At 50.5% G+C, this 21,054-nt stretch overlaps 1 protein-coding gene across 2 annotated transcripts in view; it reads right to left on the reverse strand.

Annotated features, from left to right (window-relative positions):
• Positions 1-7,256: 7,256 nt before the first annotated feature.
• DMRT1 (doublesex and mab-3 related transcription factor 1) overlaps positions 7,257-21,054 on the reverse strand; it is a 107,182-nt gene continuing 93,384 nt past the window's right edge. For both annotated transcript variants that reach the window (XM_045065114.1, XM_004766204.3), the window contains exon 5: positions 7,257-8,456. In XM_045065114.1, the coding sequence (XP_044921049.1) occupies positions 8,302-8,456 (155 nt within the window). In that variant the 3' untranslated portion in view covers positions 7,257-8,301. The remainder of the gene's footprint in view (positions 8,457-21,054) is intronic.

Below are 21,054 nucleotides of genomic sequence, written 5' to 3' on the forward strand. Positions count from 1 at the left end.
GTCCCGGGCTCCAGGGAGAGCAGGCGGGCTGGCTGCGGCAGCGGGCCAGGGGGCGCTGGACCGCGGGGCAGCGAGGCCGGCTCCGGGGCGGCCGGCGGGCGGAGCGCTGCTCGGTCCCGCAGCCCCGGCGGCCGCGTGCGCTCCGAGACGGCGGGAGGTGCCGCCGCCGTCTTCACGGATCCCCCGGCGCCCGCAGCCTCAGCCTCCCAAGGGTGCTCGGCAATCCCACGCGCGTCGCGCCTCCGTCAGCGGCTGCCTCGGCCGGCACGTCCTCCCTCGCCGAGGCGCTGCGGCGGCTGCGGGGAGCCGGCGGGAGCTCTGGCTGCGGTCTGAGCCAGCTGGTCTGCAGCTCCCGCGCGCGCAGGCCGGCCGCAGCACCTCCTCCGCCGCCCTCCCCCCACCGCTCCTCCCTCCCCCTGCCACCCCCACCCCCGGGGGCCCGATCTCCCTGCGCTCCCCACTCTCCACCCCACTCCACGCCTTCCTCCTGCCCTTCCGCTCGCGCCCCCAGAGTCCCCTGCACTTCACCTTCCTTGCCACCTGCAGCCAGGCCCCTCTGGCGGGGGCGCTCACGGCCCCCTGCGCCAAGCTGCTTACGCTTTGCCGGACAGCAGCGCTCCCGGACGCGGCGGTGCGCTCGGGGCGGGTCAGAGGTGGACCTGCCGCGGTGAGGGTGGGGGTGCCCGTAGGCCAGTGAGGTGGCCGCTCCCCTTCGTCCCCCCCCTCCCCCCAGCCCGAGGCCGCTTTCAAGCCCACGCCTGGCCGCAGGGAGCGCTCCTCGAGACCGGAGCCTAGCCGAGCGTGGCGGGTGCGCTCGGGACTTGGCCAGAGCCGAGAGGGTTTTTAATTGGGACGAGTCCGGCCGTGCGGCCGCTGGCGAGTAGCGTCGGGTTAGGGCGGTGGAATTGGTTCGGGAAATTTGGGTTTCCTTGATTTCCCTTTGCAACATTTTTTTTCTCTTTTGCTGCTGTGGAATAAAATGAATGTTGATGAAAGCCTGCTGGCCCAAGGATGACCACCCATTTCAACACAACAGTCCTCCCTCTCGGGCGTTTGATTCTGTTTCTCTACCCTCCTCCCCAGGTGTTAGTGAGAAACCGCTTCTGTCCTGAAAGGCCCGGAAGTGCTCTTGTGGAAGGTTTGCTTAAGAGCCGGGTCTAACCCTTCCGAGAGCGGACGGAGGAGCCACGCTCGCGCCCCGCGAGTTAGCGGATGTGAGGATCCCGGCTCCGCTCTGCCCAGCAGCCACCGTGCCACCAAACCGAGATCTGGAGTCCCCTCACTCAAACCCCCGCAGACTCCGCGACTGAGTTACGGATGCGAGATGGGGCTGTTCTCCCCTCCCCCCGCCCCAGCGTCTTCGGCGGGGACTGGAAGAGCGCGGGCGCACGCGGGGGCCGCATCACACTCGGTGGAAGCTGCACCGGCGCGTCTCTGATCTACCAGTACCGCTCTGGCCTAATGCAGACGCCAGCAGTGCACCGGGAAGCCTAAGCAAACACAAACACACACACACACACACACACACACACACGCAAGTAAACAAAGAAACAAACAAAAACAGGAGCGTGAGGCGGTGCAGGGAGCACAAAGGTTCCGCGCCAAGCGGCGGGAGACGGCATTCCCGAGCCTTCTTTCCGCAGGCTCCAGAGAGGACACGGAGCTCATCTCCTGGAGGTCGGGCGAGTCGAATTCGAGGCCAGTCCTCAGCCAGGGCCAACCCTTCGGCCGCACAGCGCCCCTCGTCCCCTCGGGGAGGCCGTTTTTCTCTGCACTGCCCTGAAAGCAAACAAGCAACAGGAAAACGTCCCTCTGTGTTTGCTGTGAATTCAAGTAAAGGGTCGCCAGGCGTCCTGGCGGCCAGCCCTCCGCCCGCAGGGTGATTCCGGGAAGGGCGGAGGATTATAAAGCGAACTCGGTTGGGTGCGTTTCCCTCGAAGCCCTTAGCCGTCCTTCTTCCCAGGCTTGTCCTGGAGTTGGGGATCGCTGGATGCTAGCTTGCTGGTGGGGCGTGGGCAGGAAACCCTGATGCTAGAGTACTACCCCTGGGAGGCTTCCCCCCAAAGCTGCGTCAGCACAGACCCCTCGGGCGCCTCTCACCCCATCCCCCACCTCGAGCCCTCCGCCTCCAACCTTCGCTAGGAAAACAAACCCTAAAACACGACAGCTGGAGGGAACTTCATAAGCTCTCGGGATTGGAGGCAGAGGTCACCGGAACAACTGGGGGCCAGGGGCTGGGAAGTGGGATGTTGGCAGTCCCTTCAGGTAAAGACAAGGAGGGTCTAAAATGACACTGAACCTGGGAACTTTCGCGCGGAAATCTCCGGGTCTCTTGGGAGTGAAGAGACCATGGACCTCTTTTCAGACCCGACTCCCAATTTTCTCCAAACGGTCAGGGTAACTAGGGCGTATAAGTAACTTGGGAGTAAAGGATTTTTTTTTTTTTTTAAAGGAAATGAACAGTTCTCAAAACTTTTTTTTTGGGGGGGGGCATTCCCACTACTAAGGAGACGTCCTTTCCTCCGTCAGTCACCTAGCCACCCTATCCCTTCGCCTCTCGAACAGTCCGGCATTATTTGGTCCGGGGCCCCGTTTCACTCCAGTGCACATCGGGGACTGAGACCTAAATACTCATTTGATATAGCGCAATAATCCTTTTCTCATATTTGATGGGAATGTTTTCCATATCCCAGTATTTGACAACATCTCCCTATAGGAACAGGTTTGTATTTATGTTGGTAAAATGTCCCCTGCCTCAAAGTCTATTGTAACCCAACACCTGACAACCCCGAGTCCCATTTCTGTTTGCAGAAAGGGTTTATTCAAGCACATAATGGGATCCCAGCAGAAAGCCTTTCAGAACAAGGGGCTATGGTAAACTTCACCACATGAACTCCGTTTCCAGGGCTATTAAGCTTTTAATTGGAAAATAGCAGAGGAAATTTCAAGGTGACTATAACGTGTTAGCAGTTAGTGCAGAGAAGAAAAGCCCAAGCGGGAATGAATGTAGAAAGCATATGGTCTGAATCACGTTTAGGAGGAGCGGCCTGTTCTCCTGAAGTCCCCGCCACTTACGCACTTATGGGAAAAATCATCAAAGAAATTGGAAAGGGAGGCAGGAGGATTACAAGTAAATGTAACCTCGCTCGACTGGATCCACTCCTGTGCTGCTCTGGGTGGTGCATCCGCTCAAACCACAATTAACTAGGTAGAACTGTGACAGTTATTAACAGCGGAAGGGTGAAAGAGAATGTGCGTATGTCACTCTTTCTCTTGGCGCACAATCTCGTGGTGTGTATATTTAAAAGCTGGGAATGCAGACGCCCTGGCTGAGAAGCCAAGGATGTTCTGACTCCAAGTCCAGGAGTCCTGGGGGATGTTCCTCCCCGCAAAACGAAACAAAACAAAACAACAATAACAACAAAAAACCAAAACAAAGAAAAAACCCCACTTAATCAAAAGGACAGTTTCACATTGTCCCGGATGTAGAATGCGGCAGGAAATTTTCTGCTTTGCTGGCTTCTCATGGAGGGGGAGGTCAGGGTTCGTTCTTTCCGTTTCAATCGTGACCACGGTGACGCTGGAGGCCGGGGGCGTGCAGAAAGCCCGGTGCATGCAGCAAAATGAGCCCCCTCTGCCCGCGCGTGAACTTCTCGGCTCTCATCCCGTCCGCGCCTCTAGGCATTGCTCTCTCTGGCCAGCTTCAAACTGAAAGTGGGGAACGAATGTCCGGTGAGGCGGTGGGGCAACCAGCAATTGATCGCTTGAGGGGACAATAATGCCCTTGTTCTCCCTCAATTAAATGGGGGAGAGACTCCGGCGCGCCTCTCACAGCCTCTCACAGCATCCCCGTAGCCAGCCTCTGGGGCGCAGGGTCGAGGGCACCGCCGCGCGCCGACTCGGGGTGGGGTGGGGGTGTTGAATAAACACGTCTGGCGGGCCTGGAGACAGGGCTGGGCACAAGGAGAGTTAAGGACGGTCCTGTCCCCACACCATTGGGCAGTGGGCAGCCTGAGGATCGTTAAGGGCCAAGGCATTCTTAAGTAAAGGGGGCATAGACCAGCCCTCAGGCCCTGTGCAGACGGCAGGTGCTACTGCTGGCTCGGTGCTTCATGTTCTCGAACTTTCGAAACCATCAGGGGCGCACGCCTGGGCGCGAGCACTCCCACTCGCGCAGGTGCCTCAGACCCCGTCCAAACACTAGGCCGTGCCCGCCGCCAACCTTTCGGGGTGGGCCGGGGGGTGTCGCTCCAGCTTTGCTGGAGGGGCCCACGGAGCGCCCACCTCTGCCCCGAGCTTCGCAGGGGAAAGTGGGAAAGCGCATCCTCAAGGCGCTCCCCAGGAGGACAGACCCCGGCCCGCTTCCCCAGGAGGTCCTGGGCAAGGCCTCTCCCTCCTCGAGGGCGTGAGGGGGATGGGGCTCCCGGGCCCGTCCGGACCCCCCCCCCACGCCGGGCAACAGGGCCCGGGGTGCCCTTGGGGCGCCGGTGCTGTCCCTACAGCACTTTGTCGAAGGCTCGCCGTGGGCCGCCTGCAAACCCTGTCCGCCTTCTGAGCGAAGGGGGAAAAAATAGCATGTCCTCCCCAAAGGAAAATGCGAGCAGCTCGGGCCGAGAACATCCTAAAGACGTTTCCCCTGAGCCTTCAGCCTTCAAAGCAGAACAGAAAGGCCACGGAAATCTTTTTAGGTGCTCTGAGCAACACCGAAGGGGCATGGAAAGTTTCTTTTCACCGCTGCTCGCTCTCGGGGCCTTGGTTCACTCCTTCCCCGGGACCAGGCGCTCAGCCAGGACACCCTTCGCCCCCCGGCCTCCCCTCTCGCCCCGCGGCCCCAGAACTAAGTCCCGCGGCGGGGGAAGCGCGCGACGGCGCGGGATTCCGGGAAAGACGCCCCAGCTCAACGCCGGGGGCCCGGGGATAGTGGGAAACGGCGGGCGCCACCCACGCCCCAGGGGCCCTGGCGGCGAACTGCACGCACGGAAGGCCGGCCAGAGGCGGGAGAGTGACGCTGGGAGACGCGGGGTGGCTGCCTCGTAAGGCGCCCCACGCCCGGGCCTAGGCCGGGGCGCTCGCGCTCTCACCGCCTGCTCCGGAGCCTCGTGGGCGGGGCGACTTCCGGGGCGCTTGGGGCTCCGCCCACCCAGCCAGCGCCCCGCCCGCTGCGCTCTTCGCCCCGCCCACCCGCTCCGGGCGCTCCCCGGCCCGCGGGGCCGCCTCTCCGAACCCGTGGAAAGTCAGCGGTAGAGAAGGGAGGGGAGTGGGCGAAGTCGCGGCTGAGCGAGATCGCTCGTGTTTCTGTAAAGGGGCGGCCGGCAGACAGGGCCGAGAAAAGTCCCTCTTTCCACCCGCTGCCTTCAGGCATTTTTTGAGTCGCGTGGCCCTTTCCACAAAGCTCTTTTAATACAACTTGATGCAGAGCGTCAAAATGCGGGCGGTGTGCGCGTACGTGTGAGACCGGTCCGGCTCCGAAGTTCCCGGGAAGCCGAGAGGGGCTCGGTTTTTAGGCGTGCGCAGGCATCTAGGTTCCAGAGGTGCGAGGGAGACCGTGATGACGGCTCGGCGGGTCTGGCTCACGCCCCTGCCCCGAACTGCGGTTTCGCGCGTGGGTTTCGGAGCGCGCCCCCGCTATGACTGTGGCAGTGGCTGTGACAGCGAGGAAGCGGTGTCATCAGGGTCGCCCCGGGCCTGTAAGGCAGCTTTCTCTGGTGCCCGAGTCCTGCAGCTCATTAGGATGAGTGCAGGGGGCACCGGAGTGGGGCGTCGCAGATAGTGGGGGGGACGGTCGCCTCGCCCGAAGCCCCTGCAGGAGCCCGAGGTGGCCTTGGGGAAAAGCACGCGTTTCGTTTGTCCACTGCCCCACGTCGCGTGGCGGCAGCTTACCCAGCTCCCGGGAGGGGAAGGCTCGGTGAGCCTGCCTCAGTTTCCCCGCGATGCAGCAGCAGAAACTCCTGGAAAGGTTCAGGTCTGTCCTGAGCCAACGCCAGACGCACAGAGGATGCCCGACATGCCCAGACTTGCACACGCGTGTTGGGCACACTCGTACACCGCACACTCCATGGATATCGCGCGAGGAAGCCGCCTTGCTGTTACAGGTCTCCGTACAAAAGGGGGCAAAGCTTTAGAAAAGTGATTTAAATACATGTATTCAGATAGGGTTAAAACCGAGCCACAAGCCTTCCTTCTTTGCTCTACCTCGTGTTCAGAATTTGCCAAGTTCCTAACGCGGAGCACCTGCTGGGCCAGCCTGACTCCCTCCCTAGCCGTCAGTAATCACCACCACGCCGGGAGGAGTGGACCTGGGGCCCGACCTTCCAGCCAGGACTGCCCTCCTGGGGGCAGGGTAGTGCAGGGTTCAGAACCCGATTCAGCACTGGGCACTGCAGGCCAGAGGAGTCTCTCTAAAGACACGAGCTGCCCACCCGACCTGATCCCGAGACTTGGAAACCGGAGCCCGGCCCAGGGTAGAGTGGGATGGGCGCCGGGGCCTAGAATAGGCTGGGCCACGTCTTTGACAGCATGCTGGCCATGTTTCCTCAGGCTCCCCTGACTTTTCAGAAAGGCAGGGGCACTTAAGGGGCAGCTCCCACCAACCCCACGGAAGGGGTGTGTACAGCTTCTCCAACAAAACCATCCTGCAAAATTCTTGTGTTGGGGTTCTCTCTAGAATGGCTGAGCTGGAAGAGTCCTGGATCCGCAAAGCCAGGATTATTTTTAAAAATGTAGGGGGCCCGGGCTGTGGGCAGCAAGGGCACCAAGTATCTTCAACTTGGGAAAAGCCACCATGAAGGCCTTGGGAGGCTGCGACTGTGCCGCGCACCCCGCAGCCTCCTGGCGACGCCTTCACAAAAGCTACAGCCGCCCCGAAGGGCACACTGGCCCGCAGTAGCAGCGGCCTGACAAGTGTGATAAAATGATCTTCCTTAACTAAACTCGTAAAGCACTGGGCAATAAAACTCAATCTTCTGTAAAATCCAATTAAGTCATTATCTGACTGATTGTATCTTTAATTGAAAACAGAAGTGACAGTAAATTTCTGTGATATATCAGGATCAATCGATACCACTATACGATTCAGCCCCAAGAAGTGATTTATAATGTCAAACCTATATAGGTAACTCCACATTATTCTCTCTAAAACCACTGGTGGATGAAATTAAGAGTAAGTGCATTTAATAAAAAACAAGATGGTCAGGTTATTGATTACAACAGACGGGGGTGAAATCAAATAGATGTTTTCAAAGCACAGAGCGAAGAAAATACAAGTAATTTCTTTTTTCCTGTTTAATACCGCTCACCAAATATACACACAAGGAAATTCAGTCATCAATAACATTTTTATTTCAGGTACAGCTGCAACTACACAGAACAATGAATTTTTTTCCGACTAGTTTCATTTCAGGATGGCTTCTGTTACATAAGGAAGTACTCCACAAGCAATTTTTAACAAAATAATGAACTCAGAAATCCGTAGTAACTTTTAAAGATGTACTTATTTTCAAATCAGATTACAACCTAAGGTTACAAAATAGTCTAGATTGCATCCATTTTTTTTCCCCCTGTAGTAGAAAGAATGTGTAGGATAAACTCTCCTATTATTCTAGAAACAAACCCAGGAATTTTGTATTGCTGAGGTTACTTTAAAATGTTTTGTTTTGAAATTACACCCTTTATAGAAAATGCAGTGGTTCTTTAGGACTTTAATGTCTTTTTCCAACTGTATTTCAATCATGTTTTTGAGTTGGGAGGATGGAGGATAGCTTGGCTTTTCCAACAGCAACACAAACACACAGTATTTCCAATTACTCTGACCTATAGATTTCTAGAACAATCACTAAGTTCGTGTTCTTCTTCTCACTGGTCAGGCACTTGGCTAAATTTATATTTTTGCGGTTTTATTAAAATACTAAAATAGAAACATCTAAGGCACCTAAGATTTCATTTTAAAACCAGAAGTAATATCTAATTATGACACATTTAGATGCAAATGTACTCCCTGACTTTAGTGAATTATTGTATTTTTTGAAAACTACATGTAAACCAGAATCATGAAAAATGGGGGGGGATACTACTATTTAACTCCATGAACAAAGCACTTAGTTCTTGCAGATGGTATCAAGGATCCTAAACTATTCCAAATGTATTTTAGCCTCTGTGCTAAGCTCTAAGGAGTATAAACCAAACACGCTCTCAACAGTTAAGTCGACATGAGTCAAGGCAAAATATTAACAACAAACCCCGTGTCTAAATGGAATAAGCCTGCTATTCCAAGTGAAGGAAACCACCAAAGGCACCAGGCATCATTTACTCGTCCTCTTCGATGACGGGAGTGACGGCGAAGCTGCTGGGCTCGGAGGCAGACTCACATTCAAGCACTCCCTTTGTGCTCTCGTTACTAATAGGAGAGCTGCTGGAGAGGGAAACCAAGCCAGAATCTTGACTGCTGGGCGGCGAGAATACTGGGACATGGGGAGAGACAGGGAGGGAGAAGAGTGTTAAAAGTGGCTAGTCTTTCCGCATTCAGTATTCAATTAGGTTCCAACAAAGATAGAGGCATTGTGCATTTCTATTCTGAGTTGAAAGTGTTGTTCTAGGCACTCATTAAAAACCCCAGTGTTTCTTTAGGAAAACACACACACACACACACACACACACACACACACACACAGTATTTCTGCACAACATCTATTCAGTTATCTGAGTTGAAGGGCAAAGTTAGGTACCAGAGTTCTGAATTTACGTGCATAAAGAGGAAAATAAAAAAACCCAGTCTTTTCCTCCTTCCCCCTCTGCGGAAACTATTTCCTCCCTTCACGGAACCCCTCCCCTTTATGTAAAGGACGCTAATAGAACTTGTCTTGTCAAATGATCTGTCTGACAAATTACCCCAAGCAAGGCTCCGGCATGTGTTCTACCGTTTGACAGGTAACCCTAAGTTTTCCAACATGTAGCCAGCGAAGGTGACAGATTAATATACCTGGTATTTCTCTTGGGACTTACAGGGCCAAACACTTGCTATTTACGTAACTTTTGAAAACTAAAGAGTTTTGGGTTTTTTTTAAATATAAAAACTTAAAGGAATACCTTCACTAAAAGAGGAGTCAGGTAGAGATTTTAAAAGCAAATCCGCGAATGTAAAACTCTACTAGGACCTGACATTAAATATGAAGGATGGTAATGCGCTGAGCAATTTCTGCAACCTTACAAGCCACAGTAGATACAAAATTTAAGCAAAAGGGTCTCTGACCTTCTTAACCTTAGCCGAGTTCAGACCCACCCCCAGAACTCCCTTCCTGCCTAGAGTGAATGTAATTAAGGGGAAGCTGCAGTGGTAATTTCTCTCCTCATTAACTTCCTGATTGGTTTCAGCCTCAGGATTCTGCCGGGCAGTAGTTTGTCACCAATTCCAAATGGCCAATCGTTAATACTAATGTTTGTGTAACTAACTGCCAGCATCTGCCACGGCTTCTTGTACAACAATAATGGTGAAAGGGTACATTAGTGCTCCTGTGTTAATTCAGTCTGTGTTCATCAATAGGGAAATCTATGATGTAATTAGCAAAATGCACTGGGAGCTGAGTGCTGGAGTCATTTGTAGAGAACTAAATCATAGTAGAAGCTGTACCGGGTCCTGATGTGTTTGCCATCAATACTTATTATGTTTGGGATTTAATAAGGTATATTACCATGCTGAAAAGAGACCTTTTTACAAGAGAACACTATTTACGCTTGTTATGGGTTTGGAAAAGGTTTGCTGCAGCTAGTGGAACCACACAGAACTAAAAGAACAGAGCTGGGATTTAAGAGGCAGACCTTGAACCATACCACTACACCAACTTATTTCAGAAAGCCCCTTTCTTCTCATGTGACATACAGATGGACAGACAGAAGGACGGAGAATTTTATATGACTACCTCAAATACCTCCAATAAGGAAAGGCACAGATCTGAGAACTTAGTGAGTACATCTGAGAAACAATTAAGGCAATTTCCTGACCAGCAACTATCTTTGATATTGATAGTATTTGTTTAGTCATTTAAATAAAAAGCAAGAGTAAAAGTGTGTAAGCTCCGTTTTAAAAAAAACTTTTAAAGTAGAACGCTGTTAAATGTACTTTACAGTCACCAAAAAGCATACACATGCTTATATAAATACATACGGCAACCAAAAGCCCTGTGAGCCTACGACATCTGAAGCCTTCATCTCACTGCAGTTCATAGAGGCTAAATTCAAATTTTCAATGGATGCAAAGTTCCCTGCAAATTCAAGATGATTTATGAATGGCGCTGTGTGCCCAGAATGCTATATATATATATATATATACACACCCCCATACACACACATACACAAAGCAGCAGACTTTGCTCTGACATCTTGGTCCCCTACACAGATCTGGACAGCTAAGAGCCAACTGCAGAGTCCATGAGCTGATCAGCCCACTGCCCCATCCCACCTCAAACCAGTGACAGAAGGTCCTCTGTCACAAGCAACGGGGACAGGAGGGAGACTTTACTGCCCACTTCCTGCATGCCACAAACCTTACTGAAGTATGTAATGCTCCAACCATTCAAGGGAAGAATTATTCTCAAGGGGTGACACAGGGGACCTTCTGGAAGCTGAAGGGCAGTGTGGCACCAGCCAGCTTGACCCGCGGTCTCACTCTCCCTGCACCGGCCCCCACGCTTGGGCACCACGTTTAGTGACTGCCACGGAAAGGTCCTAGTCTCTGAGTTTAAGGAGGCAAAATACCTGACCCTTGTCAGACTCAGGCAGCAGCTAGGAAGGGGTCAGTGAGTGCTCCCCTGACATGTCCTGGGCCCCCAGTCTGCCTCCTGCCTTCGGTCCCCCTCCCCATTACCCCCCAGCCCTACACCATCCACTCACAGTTAACTGATCTGTGACCAAAAAGGGGAAGGGCAGGAATTCTGCCAAAGGAAGAAATCAGGGGATAGCCCCCTTTGCCCTCAGTTGCCTTGTGGGTGTTTTCTTGGGAAGTATTGCCGAGCCTCTGGCTCCAGAGACACAACAGGGTGTCACCTGCACAGACAGGGGCAGGGCTGCAGCCGCCTTCACGCGTGACTGCACTCCAGAGAAGATGCAAATAAATGAACGCAACCTGTTTTGAAAATTGCCAGTATTTTTCACTGTCTCTCTATGTTGTCTATGTTGTTCTTACTTTTGTCGAGGCTTAGCAGAGTCTTTGGAAAGGGGACTGCTAAGGTTCGGGACAGTATTTGCTGAACTTAGTTAGTGTGGCCCCTCCCAATAGTAATTACAGTAAAGATTTCCTAAGCATTCTCTTGGGAGAAAAATGTCCAAACCCTATTTTACTACCACCCTCAAAAGAACCCTCTCCATTTTAATGCAGCTTCATTAAATGTTGTTGGGGGAAGAGTAATCATTGACCACTATAAATTATTCTATACCAATTAAAAATTCAAAAGTCAGAATTATTTTGTGGAAATGCTAATGCCTTGTGTCAGTGGGACTGTAAGAAAGGTACACTGTTGGTAGCACTAGAAATCGGTTCAGTCCTTCTGGACAGCAATCTAGGGACATGTAATAAGAACCGTAAAACTGTTCATACCCTCTGACCTGGTAATTCCACTCTGGGGAATTAGCCCAAAGAAAGAATAATTGGCCCAGAGATGCTCAACACACAACTATTTGCATCACTGAAGATGTTAGTGCTTTGCTTGGGTGCTGGGGGGTGGGGGTGGGGATGGGGGGCAGCTGGGCTTGGGGTAGGGGCTGAGGGGGGAAAGCAGCCAGCATTCACAGGCAATAAACAATTCAGGATTCTGCTACCCTTCCATAGATCACAGACAGGCTCCCAGCATTTCCCAGCATTCCCGAAATGGAAGAAATGACTTCTGGACACCGAAGTAGAGACTAAAAAGTAAGAAACAGAAAAACTCGCTCATTTGATTTCTTGTATGTGTTTCAATGAAAAGTGGGTAAACCTCTTCCAGGCTGACCCTCGATTAAACCAGCAAGCCCAGTATCTGTTTTCTCTCAAGTAGCCTGTTTGTCTAAAAAGCTAAAGGGGCTTTCTTTTACAATTATTTAAAAACAAACAAAAAAATCTTACACGTAATCACTCTAATCAGTGCTGGGAAAAAAATTTTTTAAAGATGATTCCAGCGATACTATCTATCTTACTGCACTCCCCTCCTCAAAAAAAAAAAAAAAAAAAAAAAAAAAAAAAAAACCCACCTCAAGAAAAAACAAAACAAAAACCACTCTAACTGCTAAATCTTTCAACATTGCAAAGACCCCTGACTTTTAACTTGAATGATCTGTTGGAAGTCAGTGGGCTGGAACGAATAATTCTCCTCCAGTGATGTGAGAAAACAGGATATTCATGCTTGAGAAAAATTTTCTTCCTCTCTCTGTTAAATGCTGTTAAACGCCCACTAAGAAACCATTTAAAAATAAGAATATGAGTGGCACTCCTCAATTGTTAGCAGCTCCACGCCTCCATGTGGACAGGAAGAAAACAAAAGTGCTGGCCTCTGGTCTCCAAGAGTTTGCAGGCCTCAGAGTCTGATGAAAAGCTAATGAAAATTTCTCAAACAACAAATTCTTCCGCTCCGTGATAACTGCCGTGTTTGGAAATAAAATCACGTCCAATCAACACCACTTAGCAGATATGTAATGTTTCACAAAGGGACTCTTTTCCACAGTGGCACTGCTGCCCTTCTCACTCACGTCTAAAATAATTAGGATTATCGGAGCCGTCCAAAGCTTGGCAGGTTCAGTCTGTACTTTCAAACAGCATTAATTCTTGGCACTTGGAACAAGGGATAAAAGGTAAAGATATGAATGGAGATCTTTATTCAACCCGATCTATCACGGATTAGCTCATTCTTTTCCAGTTCATGCCTGCACTCTAGTTAAGGGCAGGGCTAAGCTGTAACTGATGTAATTAGAAACCACAAGCTGAGAAAAATAGCCCTTTATTAATCCCCCCCCTTTACTATATATTTGCTAAAAATATATATATATAATCTTTGAAACAATTAAATGTGTTGTTTTTTTCCACCTACGTGTACTGAAAGGGCAGTGGCAATGTGACAAAGAGGGGGCTGTTAGGATTATGTTCTTGGAAACACATCTTCGGGGCAGCGATAAAATCCAGGCCTCATTTTGAGAGAGGCCAGCTGTGCGCTCTGTGTGCTGCGAAGTGGCCCAGGCCCTGTACAGGGGGTTGCTGAGGCAGGAAGCAGGCCCACAGCAGTCCTTCTCCCCCCACAACCGCACCATTACTGTGCCATTACGGGACGGCCACTGCTAAAAACTAAGTGACCTCGCAAGAGAAAGAGCGTATTTATGCACTAGTAACAGTACCTCTGTCCCTCTAAACGTCGTGTATGACACGGATCCACAAATCCCAAAGTTAACACCGGGACAACTCTTTGGTTCTCAAAATCAGCAGGAGCTGATCCGGCAGCCTGCAGAAGGGCGGTGCAGAAGCCTCCCCCGGGCTCACAGCCTGGCCTGCCTGTGGCTGCAGCTTGCTCTCCTACTGCTTCAGGAAGTCAGGGACAACACACCAAAGCCACTCCCTTACTGACCTACAAAGTCCAACAGAAAGGGAAGAATCCTTTCTGGATTGTTTTAATATAGCACACAAAAAAGGAACCTGGATAGCTCAGTCGGTCAGGCGTCTGTCTTGATCCCAGAGTCCCGGAATCCAGTCCCACACTGGGCTTCCTGCTCAGTGGGAAGTCTGCTTCTCCCTCTGACCCTCCCCCATCTCATGCTCTCCCTCACTCTCTCTCTCTCTCTCTCTCTCTGGAGTAAATGAAATCTTAAAAAAAAAAAAACGGGCGGGGGGATGCCTGGGTGGCTCAGTGGGTTAAGCCTCTGCCTTCGGCTCAGGTCATGATCTCAGGGTCCTGGGATCGAGTCCCACATCGGGCTCTCTGCTAGGCAGGGAGCCTGCTTCCTCCTCTCTCTCTCTCTCTGCTTGCCTCTCTGCCTACTTGTGATCTCTCTCTGTCAAATAAATAAAATCTTAAAAAAAAAAAAAAAAAAAAGGAAGAGCGAGAAGGGACACCATTCAGCCTCTTACCCCTCACCCCCAACCTGGGACCCAGGTAGAACCCTCTGGGACCAGATGCCCTCCTCGGCCCCCACCACCACCCCCGCAAGACAGACACTCCTGAATTAAGGCATGGCAGCCTCTGGGGCTCCCCATTCCTTGTTTATTCCTTAGAGGGGGGGTCAGAAAATTGGAGCGTCAAAGCAAGCCCATGAATAAGCAAAGCGCCCCGACAACAGCCCATCCTGATGGGTGCTCAGTGTCCCCAAGGACCTTCCTGCTCACCTTCCCAAAGCCCCCTACCCATCAGCAGTGGTGATACTGCTGGTGGCTCCCTGACCCCGAACTGACTCCTTCATTCCTGAACTCTCTCCCAAGGGAGCAAGTGTGCACATGAGGGGTTCACTCCTCATCACGGGCCCAGAGACTTCTCTCACCCTGAGGCATCACTCTGGGGAGATATACCATCCAAACGTTCACACTGCCTCACTGGGTTTTCACCAAAATATACTCGGGTCTTAAAACCTACATATACTGTGGCTTTCACTTCACTTAGGTAACAACCCCCTGAGATGAATCCTCACACTGGCCAACTCTGCTCTACTAAAGTGAACCAGACACTAGGCTGACTCTGAAGAAATCCCCTGTATTACCTGGGGGATGGACAGAAGCATCCTGTGCCTTGGTTTCCCCATTGTGACATGAGGCTAACCACAGGCCACTGTGCTAATTAGTGAGTAACAGTAATTAGTTTCCTTATTTCATTGGTCAGCAGTCTAAGTCTCGGTGTGTTAAAGTTAGAAAGTTCTTGCTTTTGGGGGTGTAGGAAGTCACGGGGGATTTGGTACAAGGTCTGCTTACACATACACGTCCCTTCCTGAGAGAGGGGAATGAGGAACACACTTGTACTTCACGGGGCCTAGAGCCTGGCCGGGGTGTCTCAACCAACCTAATCCTCACTTGGACAATAGGCCCCTTGTGACATAAGCTCCTGGGGGGGTGTGTGTAACAGGATGGCTGGTGTCAAATCAAAATCAAATAGCAGAACGTCTGTGGGCATGCTTTATAAACTATACAAAAAATAATGTTATCATCCAACGATCAAGGAAACCATCCCTTCAGACAGTAGTATCCGGAAGCAGGAAGACTCTCTTATGTTTGAGCCTAAGTTTGTCTAAGAGGTGGGAACTCTGGGAAGTAGTGGGCAGAGGCATTCATGCTCCAGAAGTAGGGTCTCCCCAGTTTCTAGTCCACAGTCACTGGGTGCCCGGAGCACTGAGAATGGAGGCTTGTTGGGGCAGCCCGAGTGGATCTGCAGACAAAGGCAACAGGGCACAGCCAGGAGAAGGTGGGCAGGCGTGGTCATTTTCACACTTTCTCCATGCCTCAGTGTCCCTGTCTGTAAAATGGGAGTAGAATAGAGCACTTAGGATAGAGGTTCTATGTACACTGGTGGGGCCCCATAAAGCCCGATGCAGCTGAAAAGCCCATGTTCAAAACACATAATGTGCCACGGTTTGGTGATCCGCACGTGGGGCCTGACCACAGCAGCACCTTGGCACTATCTGGGCTCTGCCCCTAGCACCACTTCCCAGCCTCCCGCCTCCTCTCCGCTGCCCTCAGAGGCCTCTAAGAGAATGTTCCGAAAGACTGTGGGATCTGACATCAGACACTAGCACCTCAATAAACAGTCTGGGTTTCTTTAATTGTCAGAGGATTTATAAAGAATAATTATGTGTCTCACAAAGCTGCTCTGAGGATTGAGATGATATATGACAAAACAGCCTGTAGACTTGATGACTCTACACACTTGTCAGTCATTATACATCCCCCCCACACTGAGTCTGAAAACTTCAGAAAAAGTGAGTGAGTCTATGTACGCCACTGTCTACACAGAACCAAGAAATTAGTAAGGCTTGTAGTAACACTGGTTGAGAAAGGGGAAAAAAATGACATCACAGGTCAAACATCCCTCAGTGTTCTCAGATGGGGTTCAATTCTGATGTAAAGGAAAGGGGACTTGTATTTTGTTCATCTTTTTTTTTTTTTTTTAAGATTTTATTTATTTGAGATAGAGCAAGAGAGAGAGAGAGAGCTAGTGGCAGAGGGAGAAGCCAGATCCCCAAAATGGGGCTTGATCCCAGGACATGGGGATCATGACGTGAGCCAAAGGCAGAGGCTTCACGACTGAGCCACCCAGGTGCCCTCTTTAGTCACCCTTCTTTACACATCTGAAGACTGACAGTTAAATTCCAAGTTGAAAGCCAAGCCTGTTAGCCTGTGCCTTCTATAGCGCCAAGCTCAGCACCAGAGTCACAAGTAACATTTCCCAAGGTTGTGCCCAGGGTCCAGAAACGGACTCTCAGCCAGCGGAGCCCTCAGGCCTCCTCGTGGCAGAAATAGGAAGTCAGCCTACAATCTGGAAGACAAACATCCGGGAAACTGAAACAGACTGAAGACAACTACCATCCATGCTCTAGCACCGTGCGGGGCACACAGCGGGTGTTTAATAACAGATGAACGGCAGTCAGTCTTCGCAGGACGTTGCATAACCAAAGGACAGGGCTCACCCACACACCAGCAGGAGAGTCGCAGGCCTACTGCCAGTCTGGGGGACTAGAGCGTGCACGGGTTTTAGGTGCTTCCGTCTGTGCGTCCTGCACAGACTCCAAGCAAAGCCAGGGCACACATGTTTCTGCAGAAAGAAGCCGCAGCAAACACACCCTGGGTCAGGCAGTGGATCTGGGATCTCAGCCTGGACCAGGCCCAAAGAGCATGGCTCCTGGGGAGCACATGGGACCCTGCTCCCCAGGGACTCTGTAATGCCAACATTACTTGGGTCCACGAGTAGTGCCTGACCGTGTGTATGGGGTGTGTGTGTGTGTGAAACACACGGCTGCAGCTGCAAACACAGTTGAAACACACCCATGATGGCATCTCAGAAACTAAAGCCGACCCAGCAAGCAGGATGCTCGAAAGTCATCTCTGGAGTTGATTTCCCATTCGATCCTGGGACCTGAGAAAATGGCAGGAATCAAACCCAGGACGCAGGCTGTGTGTGGCATCGATCATGCTAAAAAAAACTGGCCTGGCTCTGTTCAGATGCTCTGTAGCAACAGAAGCATTTCACGGAGCCCTGCGGTTTTCTGTGCACTGAGAAGGAGGAAGGGTCACAGATGTTTCAGCCTTAAAGGGTAATACGATGCACCTTGTGAAGGCTGAGAAAAAGGACTCGAGTTTTGGAGGCAACACCTCTGCCAGGAGGGCAGGTCCAAGGAGGCAGAACCTAGCACCGGAAGGAGCTCAGTTTCTAACTAATCCACCAGCCTGTGGCCTGCCTTTCACTTTGGAATCCTATCATCTTCCATAAAACATACTCTTTCACAAAACAGTCTAGATAATCTAGTTTCAGCCACATGCTTTTGTTATTTTTAAATTTTTCTTATTTTTAAAAAAATTATTGTACTTATTCATTTGAGAGCGAGCGCATGAGAGACAGCACCAGCAGAGGAAAGGGGGCAGACGGAGAGAAGACCCCACCCGGAGCAGGGAGCCTGCCACAGGCCAGGCTCCATCCAGGACCTGAGATCACCACTTGAGCCTAAGGCAAACACTGAACCACCCAGGAACCCCTAGCCACATGGTTTTAAAGAAGTTCTTCATTTAGAGATATCCTGACACTTTGCTATTGAAATGGATATAAGAGAAAGTCTGTGAACCATTTCTCAAATAAAAGTCGTATAAAATTTGCAGCTTATAATTCAAAAGTAAATATTGTGCCCCAAATGGTGTGTTAGAAGAAGGGCAGAGGGTGGTGTCCGGTAAATTATTTCATCCTTACTACCCGGGGACTCAGTCTTCTTCAAAGGCAAATACATAGCCTCAGGCCTGATAGCCCCAGTACTGGCTATCATCCCATGCCAGCTTTTCATCCTCGTTCCCACTAGCATTACAGGAAATCTAAGACCAGTAATTATTAATATTTTCCTCTGATACAGAATAAGGAAGCAAATGCCAGGATGCATCTAAAAAAAATACACCAGATGAAATCAATCAGGATAGAAAATTCCAGGCATTTCCGGACAGGAGGATACATGCCTACTCAGAGCCACACAAGCTACTTTACCACCTGAATACAACACGGCCATCGTGGATGGACAAGGTAAGTTCAGGTTACAGGAGCAAGAACACACTATTTTGGAAAAGTTCATGCTAAGGGTGAAGAGAAGTAACAAAATAATAGCACAAGCTGTACATTTTTCCAAAAGACAATTTCTACACGTACCCTAGGACCCCAAAAGCTAAAGGAAAAAAAGGAAATTCAATATACATATTTCTTTTTTTTTTCCTAAGACTTTATTTACTTATTTGACACAGAGAGATAGAGCAAGAGAGGGAACACAGCAGCAAGAGTGGGAGAGGGAGAAGAAAGTTTTCTGCCGAGCAGGGAGCCCGATGTGGGGCTGGATGCGGGGCTCGGTCCCAGGATGCAGGGATCACGACCTGAGCTGAGGATAGATGCTTAACCACTGAGCCAACCAGGCGCCCCTCAATATATGTATCTCTGATATTAAATTTTTATGTAAAGTACCATCTTTTCATTTAGCCCCCAGGAAAGGACTTCCACCTTTTCCATGGGTCCAGTTAATCTGTGAATGACAGAAGGCATTCAGGGAGCACAGTGGCACCCGCTCCCCTCCAGGTGTCTGTGGTATGTTTTAACTGTTTCAAGAGAGAAGAGTTCCTGTGTGGCAAGGATTTTAGTTTCCCTTCAAGAAAACGGTTTCCTGGGGCGCCTGGGTGGCTCAGTGGGTTAAAGCCTCTGCCTTCGGCTCAGGTCATGATTCCAGGGTCCTGGGATCGGGCCTGGCATCAGGCTCCCAGCACCTCCCGCCTCCTGCCTGCCTCTCTACCTCCTTGTAATCTCCGTCTGTCAAATAAATAAATAAAATCTTTTAAAAGAAAGAAAGAAAGAAAGACAGACAGACAGACAGACAGCATTTTCCTTTTTCTCCTCAAATGCATCCCATCTGAAGCCAAAGCTGACAGCAGCCTGTACTTGGGGGCTCCACAGAATGACTCTCTCCAGCCTCGTGGGGTGAGACGCTCCTGCCCAGGGACAGCTGCTGCTGGTCCACTGAGGACAGCTCGGAACTGAAGGAAACCAACCCTGGCAAGGAGTTACCAAAGCACGAGATAAGTTGTTACTTTACTCTTCCTTCCTCTGGTCAACAGGCTGGTTTCCCTTTCAGGATTTAGTTTTTGGTTTTGAATTTTTTTTTATTGTGGTGAAACACACATAACACAAAACATATCATTTTAACCATTTTTAAGTGTACAGCTGAGGGGTACTAAGTTTAGACATGTTGTTATGTACCTGCCATCTCCGGAGCTTTCTCATCTTCCCAAACGGAAACTCCATACCTGCTCACGAGGAACGGTCTTTTCCCTCCTCCCTCAGCCCCGGGAACCATCCTTCTGTCTGTCTCTGTGAATGTGACAAGTCCAGAAAGCTCCCATCAGTGGGGTCATGCAGTATTTGTCCTTTCGCAGTTGACCTTGTTTCAGTACACATCGTGTCCTCAAGGTTCATCCATGTTGTAGTGTGGGGCAGGATTCCCTTCCTTTTGAAGGCTGAATAATATTCCACGGTGTACAGATACCACGCTTTGTTTACCCGTTTATTCATCCGTGGATGTGAGGGTTGTGTGTGTCGCCAGCATGGTGAATAATGCTGGTGTGATCGGTGGTGTTCAAATTATCTGTTCAACTCCCTGTTCATATATCGTTGGGGTACAACCCCAAAAGTGGGATTGCCGGATTATATAGTAATTTTACATTTAGATTTTTTTAGGAATTGCTAGACTATATTCTACAGCAGCTACACTGTCTGACATTCCCACCAGCAATGCACAGGAGTTCCAATTTCTCTGCATCCTTGCTAACACTATTTTCTATTTGAATAATAGCCATCCTAAGGGAGATTTGGTCTTTTTTTTTTTTTTTTTTTTTTTTTTTTAAGATTTATTTATTTGAGAGAGTGAGAGAGAGAGAGCACACAAGTGAGAGGGCAGAGGGAAAGCGAGAGAGAATCTCAAGCAGACTCCCGGCTGAACATGGAGTCCGCTACAGGCCTCAATCTCATGACCCTGACGTCACAGCCTGAGCTGAAACTAAGAGCCAGCCACTTAACTGACTGTGCCACTCAGGGACCCCGGGTCTTTTTCCTATTAACCCCTTCCCTCAATTTCTCCCCACACTTCTTAATGTCTGTCTGTCTGTCCTGTCTCCACTGTATTACCACCAAAGGTGACTGAAGAACTGCCCTCACTGTGCACCAGCTGGGTTACCCTGGCAAACTGTTGGCCATCTTATTCCCAGGCAAGTTTTCTTCAGGTCACCCATGAGGTGCTGATCGCCGCAGCCCAGGGATGCTCCAGTTCCCCTGCCTCCCCCCAGGGGCACTAGACACTGGACCTTGCCCTTCCCCCTCCACGTTCCTCTGTGGCTCTCCCAGCTTTCTCTGCCTTCCGTCTCTTCTCTAGCCTCTACCCTGCAGGCTTTCTCCAAACTGCATGATTTGTCTCCCCCTTGCCACACAAAATTTAAATATTACCTTCTTGCAAATGACTACTTCAATTTGTATCTCTTGCCCAATTTCTGAGAACTACTTCTGTATTTTCAATATCTGCTGGACATCTCTACCTGATTAACTCCCTGCAGTGTAAATTCACAATGTTTAAAAGTAAACCCACCATCTTTCTTGGGTCCTGAGTCCACCCACTTTACCTGCTCAGGCTCCAAGCCTCGGGATTACTTTAGGAAACTTCTCCCATCACCTTCCTCCTGCCTCTAAGCACTGGCAAAGCCTTGCTTATGTGAGCCCCATGGAGCTCTTCCACAGAGCTCTCCTTTCGGTGACCCCATCCCTCCACTCCCCAGACTGGATCCCACGCTCATCACCTTGTAGCTGATCTGCTAGCGTCTGGTTGTCCTGCTTAGGCCTCTTT

This window comes from Mustela putorius, unplaced genomic scaffold (genome assembly GCF_011764305.1).
Source record: "Mustela putorius furo isolate JIRA1106 unplaced genomic scaffold, ASM1176430v1.1 tig00003854_pilon_pilon_pilon, whole genome shotgun sequence".
NCBI lineage: Eukaryota > Metazoa > Chordata > Mammalia > Carnivora > Mustelidae > Mustela > Mustela putorius.